The sequence below is a fragment of the Marmota monax genome, unplaced genomic scaffold (assembly GCF_021218885.2).
Source record: "Marmota monax isolate L192 unplaced genomic scaffold, Marmota_monax_Labrador192_F-V1.1 WCK01_AAM20220418_F8-fsc00020, whole genome shotgun sequence".
In the NCBI taxonomy this organism is placed as follows: domain Eukaryota; kingdom Metazoa; phylum Chordata; class Mammalia; order Rodentia; family Sciuridae; genus Marmota; species Marmota monax.
In genome coordinates, this window is record NW_026692912.1 from 17,770,505 (window position 1) to 17,783,758 (window position 13,254).

Sequence of the window (13,254 nt, forward strand, 5' to 3'; positions counted from 1 at the left end):
GTTCTCCATCAGTTCTTTCCTGTATTACAAAACATTTACAGCTAATAGCTATGTAATGAAAACTTATTGGCTAAATTCTGCCAAGATACAAAAAAACAGTTGTCTGTAGACTTGCCTCCCTTCCCCCTCAAAGCTACTATTTGATCTAAACCTTCAAAGAAAATTTCTAAACCTTAGATTTGGGCCCCAGACTTAATCAGCCCTTACCTTCCCATGTCTCCATTTCATGCTTCTCGGAGTCTGCTGAGAAGTTCTATTGCAGCCATGAAGAAACAGAGATTACAGGACAAGTCCAGCTTGATGACCACCCTTCCGACACTTGGTCAATTTCTTTCTCTAAGCTGGACTACGACAGTCATCCTCACAGGTCAGTTTACAAGCTGGTCATGTGATTACAAAGTTCAGGCTCTAAGGTCACAATGTGTATGGAGTTCGTTTATTACCAAAGGTTATCTAAGTGGAACTGATAGACTTATTTTCTTTAGTTAACAATACAGCTTTGCACATCTCTGAAAATGAACATGGAAACATTTAAGGGAAATATTCTTCTAGTCTTAAACTGAGATCCTAAAATTAAAGGCAGCATTTTAGAAGGACTAAATTTAAGAAGTCCAGTGGGGGGGGCTGTCTTTTTTTCAAAAGCTAGTCTATATTCTTCTATATGATGGATTAGAAAATTTAGAGCGTTTTAGCTCTAAAGGTTTTACTTTGACCCAAATAAATGACAAAACAAAAACAGTGTTAAATGGGGGCGGGGTGAAGGGGGAGGGGGGATTGTTGTTGTTGTCCTTTTTGTGTGGGGGTGGGAGTGAATTCTTTTTTTTTGTCATTATAATAAACAATGACAAGGCAATGTTTCTGAGAAAATTAAAATGAGGGACTATTAAGTTGTTTGTAGGGCTCCCTTTAACTTTATTCCATGCCCTGGTTATACACACTAGTCTGAAAGAATATGGAAGAAAGAAAACTAGGTCTGCAAAATCCTTTTATAAAGCAAAGGTTTAGAAATTTCATCCCTTGCCTCTAGCCAAGAGGTTACATTTTTAAAGTAAGCTTCTTGCTTCATTCCTCTAAAACTCCTAGGATCTTAAGTGATTTCCATCATCACACTACAGCCTCCCTGCTTCATGAACCATGCCAGCAACACGCAAACTCATATGTTCTTGGCACAGAGTGAGAGGCTAGCAAATCTGAGCTATATGCTAATGATCTATGATGTGAAACCTTCAGCTATCCTTTCAGATATCAGAGTACACACAAAAAGGACAAGCTTCATGTTTAAGGCCCTGGTTAGATTTCTACCTGGTCGGGGGGCGGCAGGAGGAGGCTACTGAGAAGGTAGAACAGCCCAAAAAGAAGTGACTGATTCCTAAGGATAAACACTTTTTAACTGTGCAAAGTAATTCATTTTATGAAATTTCCCTTCCTCTCTAGTTAAGATTTGGGAGTAACTTAAAGACCAGGTACATTTACAGCAGTTTCAGAAAAAAGGGAGACTCTACTGGGGTAGTAGTGGAATCATCATTACTAGAGGACATTCCTAATCAACAGAGAACATTAGTATCACCTTACAAAGTAGGTCCTAGAAAGAATGTGAACAATGGTTCTAAAAAGGAGAAAAGGCTATAATTTGTCTAAAAATAAATGTTCTGCCACTGCCACCACATCTTACAACACAAGCACACAAAATCTACCAGCTTTCTTGCATCCATGCTAACAAGAGATTAACAAAGATTTTCTTCTCAGTCCCTGTGGAACCTAAAATAGCTCTTGAATAATTTTAGCAAATTGACTAAAATGGGTGAGAGACTGAAGAGGAATGTCTACTTATAAACAGCTTTCAACCAATAAAATAAAATTTAAAAATTAAAAAAGCTTTTCAATTGGACACTTATTTTCAAAGGGCAATGCTCTGTCTTCCTGAAGTTTATCTGAACTTGGTACCTGTGTACAACAGAAGTGTCATAAGAAGCCTCTGTTCTTTACTGCATTAACTTTAGGAGGAAAAGATTAAATAGAAGGCTATCAGCCTGGCTCCCTGTAGGAAGACTGAAGCAGAGACTTTGATTTTTAATGGTAGGGTTTCCTAATAACCCTTCACACACCCATAAGCCTAAAAGCAAATTTTTAACATAGTTTGAAGAAATAGTTAATTATTAGCAGAGCACAGTGGTATACACCTGTAATTACAGTTATTTGAGAGGCTAAAAGAGAGGATCAAAAGTTTGAGGCCAGCTTGGGCAATTTAGGAAGACCTTATTTCAAATTAATTAGATCCCAGTGTGGTGGCCCACACCTGTAATCCCAGCAACTCAGGAGGCTGAGGCAGGAGGATCACAAGTTTGAGGCCAACCAAATTTAAGTGAAACCCTCAGCAATTTAGTGAAACCCTGTCTCAAAATAAAAAAGGCTACAGATGTAGCTCAGTGGTAAAGTACCCCTAGGTTCAATCTCCAGTACTGAAATTAATAAATAAAATAAGAGCTGGGGGTGTAACTCAGTGGTAGAGTGCTTGCCTTGCATTGTGAGGCCCTGGGTTAAATCTCCAATACTTGGCAAGGGCGGGGGATGGTGGTTGTGGTGGTGGTAGAGAAGACAGGTAAGTCTGTTTTGGATATAGAGCATATTTCTTCAGTATTCTCAGTCCCACATGTTTTTGTTTGTTTTCGAGAGTGCTTTATATAGAAACTACTGGGAGGAAGGGTGTTAAGAGGAGTGAACATGACTTTACTGCCAATGTGAATGCAAAAGAAAAACTAAATCTTGCCCAAGGCTCCCAGTAAGATCATTAAAAACAACTGCAGAGAAGGAAAATCATTTAAGAAGATTAAAAAGAGCTGGGTGCAGTAGTGCACATCTGTAATCCCAGTGGCTCAGGAGACTAAGATAGGAGGATCTAGAGTTCAAAGCCAGGGGCTGGGGATGTGGCTCAAGCGGTAGCAGGCTCGCCTGGCATGCGTGCGGCCCAGCTTCGATCCTCAGCACCACGTACAAACAAAGATGTTGAGTCTGCCGAAAACTAAAGAATAAATATTAAAATTCTCTCTCTCTTAAAAAAAAAAAATACAAAGCCAGCCTCAGCAACAGTGAGGCACTAAACTAAGCAACTTAGTGAGACCCTGTCTCTAAATAAAAAAATACAAAATAGGGCCAGGATGTGGCCCAGTGGTCGAGTGTCCCTGAGTTCAATCCTGGTACCAAAAAAAGAAGAAGAAGAAGATTAAAAGGACTTCTGGAATCCATGAGGGGAAGGGGAGAAAAAAATAAATCAGCAACATTTTCTACTTGCTAATATTAGCTTTGTAGGATAAAAAGAGCAAATGAACAAAACTGTATATCACTCATCTGTGTTAGTCCAAACTATAAAGACTCTGGTTCCATTTCATCTTCAAGACAGAAAAACTGAGGTCCAAAGAAAGGAAGAGGCAGGAATCATCAGACCAACTGAGAAGAAATCCAAATATCCATTCTGCCACAAGTCTGGGATACAAAAAGGTAAAGAAAGCCCCATTTTAAAATGTTCTATTTTGGGGCTGGGGTTGTGGCTCAGTGGTAGAGCACACTGGGTTCGATTCTCAACACCACATATAAATAAGTGAATAAAATAAAGGTCTGTCAACAACTAAAAAAAAAAAATTAAAAATAAAATTAAATGCTCTATTTGACACTATTTCCCATCAAATTGTTTATTCAAATGGCAGCTTTCAAAGAGGACTGCAGATTCTGAAGTTGAAAGGCACATCGAAATGTAATATAAATTTAGTCCTTCAACATAAAACAAAAGATAGCAATTCTAGTGGCCACAAGATCATGTAATTATTTGTTTTTAAGAAGCTTCTGATTAAAGTCTACACAAAGTGAAAGCCATGTGACCACTCTAATGGAGAGGGACCTCTATCCATTTCAGAAAATCAGAAATAGGCAGAAAATGTTTTAAATTTCTTATAAACTTTGCAAAGGTTAAAACAAAATCAAAACAAAACAGAAAAAGGGCCCAAGGTCTCCGGTTCTCATCTGTTAGATCTTTGATACAGACATTCCCTACGGGAGGGAAAGAGTTTAATTCAACTAAACAATAATAATGAAATCACAGTCAGATTAAGTCCATTCTATCCAGGACTAAAAAGCAAACCTCTTGAGTGCAGAAAAAGAACAGGAGCGACAAAGAACACAGTTAGATGTTCCACCGTTATGCCATCTAAAACACTCAAAAAAGTTGGAATAAAATATTCCAGAAATGAGTTTTTCATTCAATTCTATAAAGACTCATTGAGTGTGTCCTAGAAGGTAGGTACTATGCTGGCTATGAGTGACATAAATGACTATTATGTGATCCTTGCTCTAGAGGTACTCATCTACTGTCCTTTCTAGCTTCATTTCCCACCATTCCATACTAACCCACTTGTAATGCAAATACAATAACCACACTAAATTACAATAAGATGTTATGAGTTCTGTAACAGAATTGGGTATGGAAAGTGTTAGGGAAACACATATGAAAAAATTATTTGTTAGATCAGAGTGGGCTGCCAATAAGTTAAGCCTTTGAGTTCCATAAGTAAACAAGAAAGGCAATTTCAGGACATAAAGGAAATAGGTAGAACAGAGAAGGTCCCAAAAGATTGTGTAATTCCTAGGCTATGAAATCAGAACTTAATTCTGTATGAAGAAGAGTAACATGATAGTAGAAGAAAAGACTATAGGTATTTTTAAATAGCTTCATATAATAACAATCATGTGCAATATTTGTACCTCGTTTGAGTCTTGACTGAACAAATCAATTGTAAAAACATTTTTCAGAAAAAAATAACAAAGAAATTTAAATATTGGTGAAGTATAGAAAAGTTTCCACCAGCAAAATGAGGAATCTAGAAAAGATAAGCTTTCTTTCATTAAAAAAAAAAAAAAAAAAAAAAACTTCACACTTCCCCAGTCAAGATTTTACATAGGAAATTTTAAGTATCAATCAAGAGCAGATATTATGGGCTGGGGTTGTAGCTCAGTGGTAGAGCACTGCCTAGTACATGAGAGGCACTGGGTTTGATCCTCAGCACCACATAAAAATAAATAAATAAAATAAAGGTACTGTGTCCATCTACAATTAAAAAGTATTTTTTAAAAAGAACAGATATTATAGTATGAATAAATTAGTTCCTTTTGAATTAAAAGAAAAGAAACATGACATGTAAATGGCATACAAACTTATAAATGCAGTTAATTATTTTGCCTCATGAGATATATGAACAAGTTGAACTCATTCATCTATATGGTACCTTGCCTTGCCTGTTTACCTTTTTCAGAGGACAGATTAGCCCAGAGATTAATGCAAATAAATACTGTAGCTCTGGCTCTAGCAAGAGATCAAGCTGCTCTTAGGCAATATGTACACCTGAAGTAAAAAAGATCAAAGTAGTAAAAAAATAAAAAAAGCCAGTCCCAAATTGGGGGCAGGGCAAATGGGTGGTCTTGCTCCTTCGGTGGTGCTGAAAAGGAAAACCACCAGGTAGTTTCCAGGCAGTCTGGCCTCAGTCCTTATTTCTCAGATTATTTCATTTGAGTTCATTTACCTGACCTGAGACAAAGTCAAATGAGATAGCAAAGGGCTCCTGCTCTGTGTGAAGGGCCTATAAAATACAAGATGACCCCACCCCACCCCCAATGACTATGGCATTTCTTAGCCCTGAGTCCTGTCAATGGTTCCCAGGCACCTGTGGTAGAAAGGTCCAAACTTCCAAAGCCCTTTACAATCCAGCTCCTGTTGACCTCTCCAGCCACATCTCCAAGTACTCCTCATATTACCTATCTTTCCAGCCACACAGAACCGTGTGTGCAAATATGCTACTATTCCATTACCTAGAGTGACTCATCTAACTTGTTCCTTATAGCTTTTTCTCCCACTTATTCATCTTTCTGGACTCAATTTCAATATCACCTCCACTGGGAAATATTCTAAGTCTCCATTCTCTCAGCTCTCAGATCAGACAGTCAAATCAGATCCTCCTTCCATGTTGCCCGAATCCCTAAAATATTCACAAAAATACATATATTAATTAGTATTTTCATTAAAAAATTCTTAAACATTTACCTATATCACAAGGATATAATCCACAAAATCTGGGCTGTGGCAAATTCGACAAGACAACAAGACAAATTTAATGTAAATTCTTATTTAATTTGCATTACATTAGAAAGTAAAAATCCACGGATTTAAAAAAAGTCTTTATGAATACAGACAAGAATACTAATGGATAAAATATATCTAAGACTCCTTCAAAATAACATCAAAGAGGAGAAAATGGGTAAAGGTACAGGCAAGGCAGAATTATTCACTGGATGATAGTTAAGCCCAGGTATACATGGGTTTATTATATTATTTTTTTATATTTCTAAGTTTGCTTTATAAAAAAATAAAATGAATATTCTTGAATTCATCTGTTTGTTTCTATCTCCACTCCCATAGCCTTGGCCACCATTATCTCCCATCTATCTGACTTCCTTGAAGAGGTCTTGCTAACTCCTATTTTTTCCTGCCACTTCTCTTTCTTCCACAATACCCACTTCCCAACCCATTCTGTTGCCTGGTTGTTTTCCACACCTCAAATAAAACCATGATACTCCTGCTTAAAATCTTTCACTGCCTTCAGAATAAAGCATCTTTCAAGCTCCCAAAGGCCTTTCAGATTGAATCTCTTTGTCAACTTCTCCCTTCTCATATTCCCTATGTTCTCAACAACTATTTGCAGTTTCCAAAATGTACCTTTGCATGTACTGTTCCTTCAGCCTGACTAGTTTCCATGAATCATTTAATTCTCATCTAATTCAGGAATCAAATCTCCAAGAAATCTTCCTCAATTCTTCCCTGCTCTAAAAGTTCCAATCCTGTCAATTTTCATAGTTTCATCCCTTTGTGTACCTGTCCACCCATGGGTATGTGAATATTCCAAGAATGGGGCAAGAGCTGATTTGTCTCTGTATTCCTGGTGCCTACCACAGAATCAAACACAAATAAGTACTTGTTTCATGTTTGATGGATTTTTTTTTTTTTTTTAGAGAGAGAGAGAGAGAATATTTTAATTTTTTTTTTTTTTTTTTTTAGTTTTTCGGCAGACACAACATCTTTGTTTGTATGTGGTGCTGAGGATCAAACCCGGGCCGCATGCATGCCAGGCGAGCGCGCTACCGCTTGAGCCACATCCCCAGCCCATGTTTGATGGATTTTAAAAAAGAAAAAGAAAAAAAAAAGGCTAAGAAGTCCATTATTTTACAAAACCAACTAACCAAAATAAGAGGTGGCCTAGAATTAACTACTTGCTTTAGAGTCAGAGAAATCTTGAATCAAATATCAGCTGCACAGTATGCTCTAGTTTTGTAAACTTGGGCAAGGCGTCTCATTTTTTTTTTTTTTAAGGTAATTTTTTACTATTTCACCAGGACAGAAATATTCAGCTTGCGCTTGGTGGGAAAACAAGGTATAATCACCTTTGTCGTCATCATCCAAGGACTTCAATTCTCTGGTCTCACATTTCACATCTTTTAAATGGGAATAGCTACTCTCCAGGGTTTTTGATTAAACAAGTACACAGCTCAAAGTAACTAAAATTATCTTCAACACACCATAACAATCATGTGAGAATTTAGCAAACTCCAGTACCACTTGGTTTGCATCTCATTACCCCACCAGCAGCCTGTCTTACCTCACAGGCTTTGAGTACATTACTACCAATAGAGTCAACCTACCACCCACTACTTAGGAAGTTGAGGCTTCCTCCTCTGCTACTTTCCTTTTATCTACTGTCTCCATGTATGCATTCATTCACTTCCCTCTCTGGTAAATCCTGAAATACTGTCCAAACCAGGGCTTTGGAATTCAGGTTTTGCCAGCCTGATCTTTAACATGTTGAGTAAAGGGAACAGAGTTATTAGAGGATTGGGATGTGCACTCCAATACAAGGGCCAATAAACCTGTAGTGCCCCAACTCTCTCATGCACAGAATATCTTTTTCTTTAATAGAAAGACAGGGGCTGGGGATGTGGCTCAAGCGGTAGCGCGCTTGCCTGGCACGCGTGTGGCCTGGGTTCGATCCTCAGCACCACATACAAGATGTTGTGTCTGCCAAAAACTAAAAAATAAATATTAAAAAAATTTAAAAAAAATAGAAAGACAGAACAAAAGAGGTTTTATGCAGGCATTAGTTCTAGGGTAAATTCTAGATTCCAATTTTGGATTCTACAAATTTATTAGCTATATGACTGTAGGTAAACTACATAACTTCTATCTCAATTTCTTCATCTGTAAAAATAGATTGTTAGCATTATCTACTCCAGAGTCTCTGCAAGAACCAGAATAGATGTTCAATATAACATCTGGCATTCAATCTTGTTAACAGTTAATATTATTTAGGACAACATTTCTTATAAAATAATACCTGTTCAGCAAGTGAAAAAACTCAGAAAACAAAAAAGTATAAACAAGAAAAACCACTTTTAATCCTAATACAAGTAACATTTTTTACAGTTTAGTATATTTATCTTTATTTTACCCTGTGGGTGCATATACTTTTTTATATTTTATAAAACTGGAATATATTGCCAGGCATGGTGGCACATGCCTATAATCCCAGAGGCTGGGGAGGCTAAGACAGGAGAATCAAGAGTTCAAAGCCAGCTCCAGCAACAGAGAGGCGCTAAGCAAGTCAGACCCTGTCTCTAAATAAAACACAAAATATGGCTGGGGATATGGCTCAGTGGTTGAGTACCCATGAGTTCAATCCCTGGTACTCAAAAATGAAAAACAAAACAAAACAATAGTTTCTCTCCTTTTACACTCAGTATAATATTTAACATTATATAAACTTGTATGATCTTTTTATACAATTGTATAATGTATTATTCAATGTATAATGTATTATACATGTATAATGTATTTTACATTGCACGTTATATTAAATATGAGATTATATTCAATTGCAAAGTATTTCATTAATCGGTGTTGTATAACAATACTTTTTTATTGGACATTTGAGCTACTCTAAATTTTTAAATATTTTAAAAGACAAAGAATCTTAACTATTTTATATTAACTTAATATTTGACTAACTCTGATTAGTTTCTTAGGACATATTTGCCAAAGATGGATAGCTAAATCAATGTGCACATTTAAAATTTTCAATGGCATTGCAAACATGCCCACCAAAAAAAGTATACCAAATTTATGTGAGTGCCCATCTCATAATTAGGCTATTTCTCATTAAACTTTTCTGTGGAGGACATAAGGCAGCAGCACCCTGAGCATGTGGTTTACCTTGCTGACAGTAGCTGGTGATTTAGGATACTATTCTGTGAGAGAGCACAGGATCAATAATGCACAAGAAACCTAATAAAGCTGGGCAGGAGGTTCATAAGTTCAAGGCCAGCCTGGGCAACTTAGCAAGACCCTATCTCAAAATTAAACAAGTCAGGGTTAGGGGTATAGCTCAGTGGTAGAGAACCTGTCTACGAGGCATGAGGCCCTGGGACGGAGTGGGAGAAGGTGAGGAGGGAAAGGAACCAGGGAGAGAGAAAGCAAGCAAGCTAGATAAAAGAGTTGGGGGGAAAAAAAACTTGCCATTTTGCGGGGAATAAGACTACAGAAATTACTTCAACTCTCATTGAACATTTCAAAGAAACCAATACCAACATGAGGGGAGAGGTGCTTTTGACCCCAAATAACTTTCCTCTCTGAACCTCAGGTTAGAGTGCCCTTTTGAGAATATCTTCTTTCTAATCCATCTAATAGTTTAGCTTTTCTTTAAACTTACTATGGAAAGAGGAAGGCAGTATGGAGTTAAACATATTCTGGGTCTCACAATAGAAATTTTTAGTTTCTTCATCTCTCTGAGCCTCACTTTCCTTACCAAACAAAAGCAAAAACCCTAGGATCAGGCCATTTTGGTTGAGAATGTATGTGATCACAATACTAAGAATCTATCATGGGCATGACAAATCTAACAACAGTTACTGTTCTCCTTATTCTCAGGCATGTGACTCAAGTTCTCAAGTAGAATCTCTGTCCTCAAGCCTACTATAAAGATAAAATGCTTACTCAGACATCTGGGAAGTGGGGAACAGAGGTCTACCCAAATCACCATCAAAGACAACTTTCCTTTGTTTGTCCAGAATTGGAGACATGGAATTCAATATTCAGAGCAGACCAATATCAAGCAATTTCTATTCTGTGTCAAGCTGGAGATGGGTGAGTCAAGACGATTGAGTCAAGATCCTGTCCTTGATAGTGGGAGAGACAATATCATATATCTTAGAAGTGGGGGGAAAAAAAACAAGGTGTGCTGAGAGGAGGTCTTAGCTGGCCCTGTGGGAGCAGCTCATCACTTTGTTCTTTTGTGAATGTGTACAGGGAGTACTAGGGGTCGAACCCAGGGCCTCATGCACATTAGGCAGATACTCTACCACTGAGCTACAGCTCCAATCCTAAGCACTGTGCTCTTGATGTTTAATATATATTTGATTATTTGATGGATTTAAAAAAAAAATCTGGAGGGGCTTCCCAGATGAAGTGATAGATAAGCTGAAGCTATACTGCTCAGTTTTTGCAATCCAGAGCATTACTGTTATGAATATCATCTTCTACAAGTAATAATTATGATAAGGCTTCCAGATAAAGCTAAACAGGAATTAAAATCAGATGTCAGGTAAGGAGGATGGTTCCATTGGGCACTTGGAACCATTCCTCTCTCCTGCACCTTACTCTCATAGTCCTTTCAGATTCGTGGGAACAGACCTTCACTTTGAACAAAAGGTGTAATTTCTGCAGCCCCTCTCCAAAGACCTCATCCTGGATTCCGCCAAACTGGGGTGTGGCAAGCAGCGAAAGAACAAACCAATTTCAGGCCTGAGGGACAAATGACTTCCACAAATTACTTTCCTGAGACTTGTCCAAGATATCTTCTTGATAATGCTGCCTGGACAGAAAGCCGAGCATCTCTGCAAGACTTAAATGGCACTGCAGAAAAAGAAAATGGTCTCAGGGATATGGGTAAAGAGAGCTCACATCTGGATACTATGCAAAGGAACTTCACAGATTATCCCTTCCTCTGACTTGCTTAACTGGATTAGTAGATATATCAGTTGTAAATCATACCGGCCTTCAGAATTTGCCTGCCAAGACAGCATACCCTTAAAAACTATCCCATTACAGGGGATAGGGATGTAGCTCAGCTGGTAGAGTGCATGCACAAGGCCCTGGATTCAATCCCCAGCACCACCAATAAATAAATAAATAAATCTGAGGGGAGCAGAATTTAAAAAAAAAAAATTATCCTATTATAGGCTCAGGGTATAGCCTCAGTGATAGCCTAGCACGTGCAAGGTGTTCAGTTCAATTTCCCGTACTGGTGAAAAAATAATAATAAAAATCCAATTGTACTATGGGATAGGCAAATTCTCCTATATATCCTATTAGTATCAATGCAAAGTAGGAGCTTATAGGATTAGTTTTTAGAATCTTCCCTCACATACTCATTCTATAAACTGGTACAACACTGAGGGACAATTTTTGGTATATTTATTAAAACCAAGTCTAACCTTTAAAGTAAGCATACCATTTAATCCAGCAATAGCACTTCTAGGAATGTATTGTACAGGAACACTTGTGCAAGATAAAAAGACATTCATTGCAACACTGTATACTGTGGCTAAATACATCTTAAAAAAAAAAAAACTGGGGTAGCTACTAAATCTATATAATAAATGTAGTTTTAACAGAATGAGGTGAAATTTAGAACATATTGTTAATGTAAAAAAAAAAGATCGGTTTGATAGCTTTTATGAAAATAAAAGTATACTTAAAGGTATATAAAAGTATGGCTGGCTGGGGCTGGGGCTGTAGCTCAATGGTAGAGCACCTGCCTCACATGTGTGAGGCATTGGGTTCAATCCTCAGCACCACATAAAAATAAATAAAGATATTGTTTCCAACTACAACTAAAAAAAAAAAAATGTATGGTTGGGCTTGGTGGCACATGCCTGGAATCCCAGCAACTCAGAAGGCTGAGGCAAGATGATTACAAGTTCAGCCTTGGCAACTTAGTGAGACTTAGTCTCAAAATAGAAAATAAAACAGGTAGCTCAGTGGCAGGCACCCTGGGTTTAATTCCTGGTGGGGAGGGGGAGGGGAGGAGGAGTACACAAAAGTATGAAAATGAACTTCTGCAGCTCTAGTCAAGATGGAGTTATGATGGACTAGATTCAGCCTCCTGACTGGGACAACTACAGAACTAGTCCAAGTATATAAAACCTTGATTTTCAGGTACTGGACTTCAGGAGGCAAAAGAGAAACAAACAAGGAAGAGCTCAGTATTCTTCTGGAATCAAGGATTAAGAGTTGGGAGTCCAGGAAATCAGAACAGCTGAGTTCACAGGCAGTGGACTAGAGGAAGAAAGCTATGAGGAGAAATCATGACCAAGATCTGTATAGGTCCTCTGAAGTCTTCACTCAAGTTGGTGAGGGTCTTGTCAGTGCACTTTTAAGAGAAAACGAACCAAAGCTGGGGACAGAAGCACTTAAAAGGAGCAGAACAATCTCTAGGGTTCACTCAGGGATAAGAATTTATTCTTATTTTCCCCAGCCAGAATTGAAGACTTTCTAGGTTAGAGAATTTATTTCCTGATGACCTTGATTAGCATTCATATATTTCTCAACATCTGTCTCTTAGGTATTCTCCTAAAAGTACTGATTGATTTATCAGTTTAGTTACTTGACATAGTCAATCCATATGTTAGAACTAAGACAGGTGGTGATGGTCAGTTTGTGGGATGAAAGATGGATAAAGTCAGTAGGAGCCAGAGAGGCAAGTCAGGAACCAGAGAGAACAGATCCTAAAAGTACACTCTGCCTCAGGCTTATCATGACATAGACAAAATCTACCATCATTAACAGAAATCCCCTTTGCAAACTAGCACAAAAATGACTAATGATATCATCATAACCCCTTCTTGATGAAGTGGCCAACCACACTGAGAACTTCCCTTTCTCTTGGATGCTTTTAGGGCCTCTACAACTCTGCCCAGAGCAGACTTTCCCATTCACCAGTATCTTCTTTGCAAGAGACACTCAGATGCATTAAGGTAATCCATGTGAGCCTCTTCTTGGAAAACAGCTCTTTACAATCTTACTTGCCCTTTTGGTCCTAATGATGTAATTGTGGATTCAAAGCCTGGTATTGCCTTTTTAATGGTGTTTACTCAGTTCTGGTTAGG

The 13,254-nt window shown here is 37.9% G+C and overlaps 1 protein-coding gene across 5 annotated transcripts in view; it reads right to left on the minus strand.

The window, feature by feature from the left end:
• Positions 1 to 13,254, minus strand: part of Nr6a1 (nuclear receptor subfamily 6 group A member 1) — a 211,325-nt gene that overhangs the window by 62,261 nt on the left and 135,810 nt on the right. The window contains exon 1 of one of the 5 annotated variants that reach the window (XM_046451749.2): positions 208 to 721. The exons of the other annotated variants lie outside the window; for them this stretch is intronic. Within the exon in view, the coding sequence (XP_046307705.1) occupies positions 208 to 223 (16 nt within the window). The 5' untranslated portion in view covers positions 224 to 721. Of the gene's footprint in view, positions 1 to 207; positions 722 to 13,254 lie in introns of those variants that run through there. 5 annotated transcript variants of the gene reach the window in all.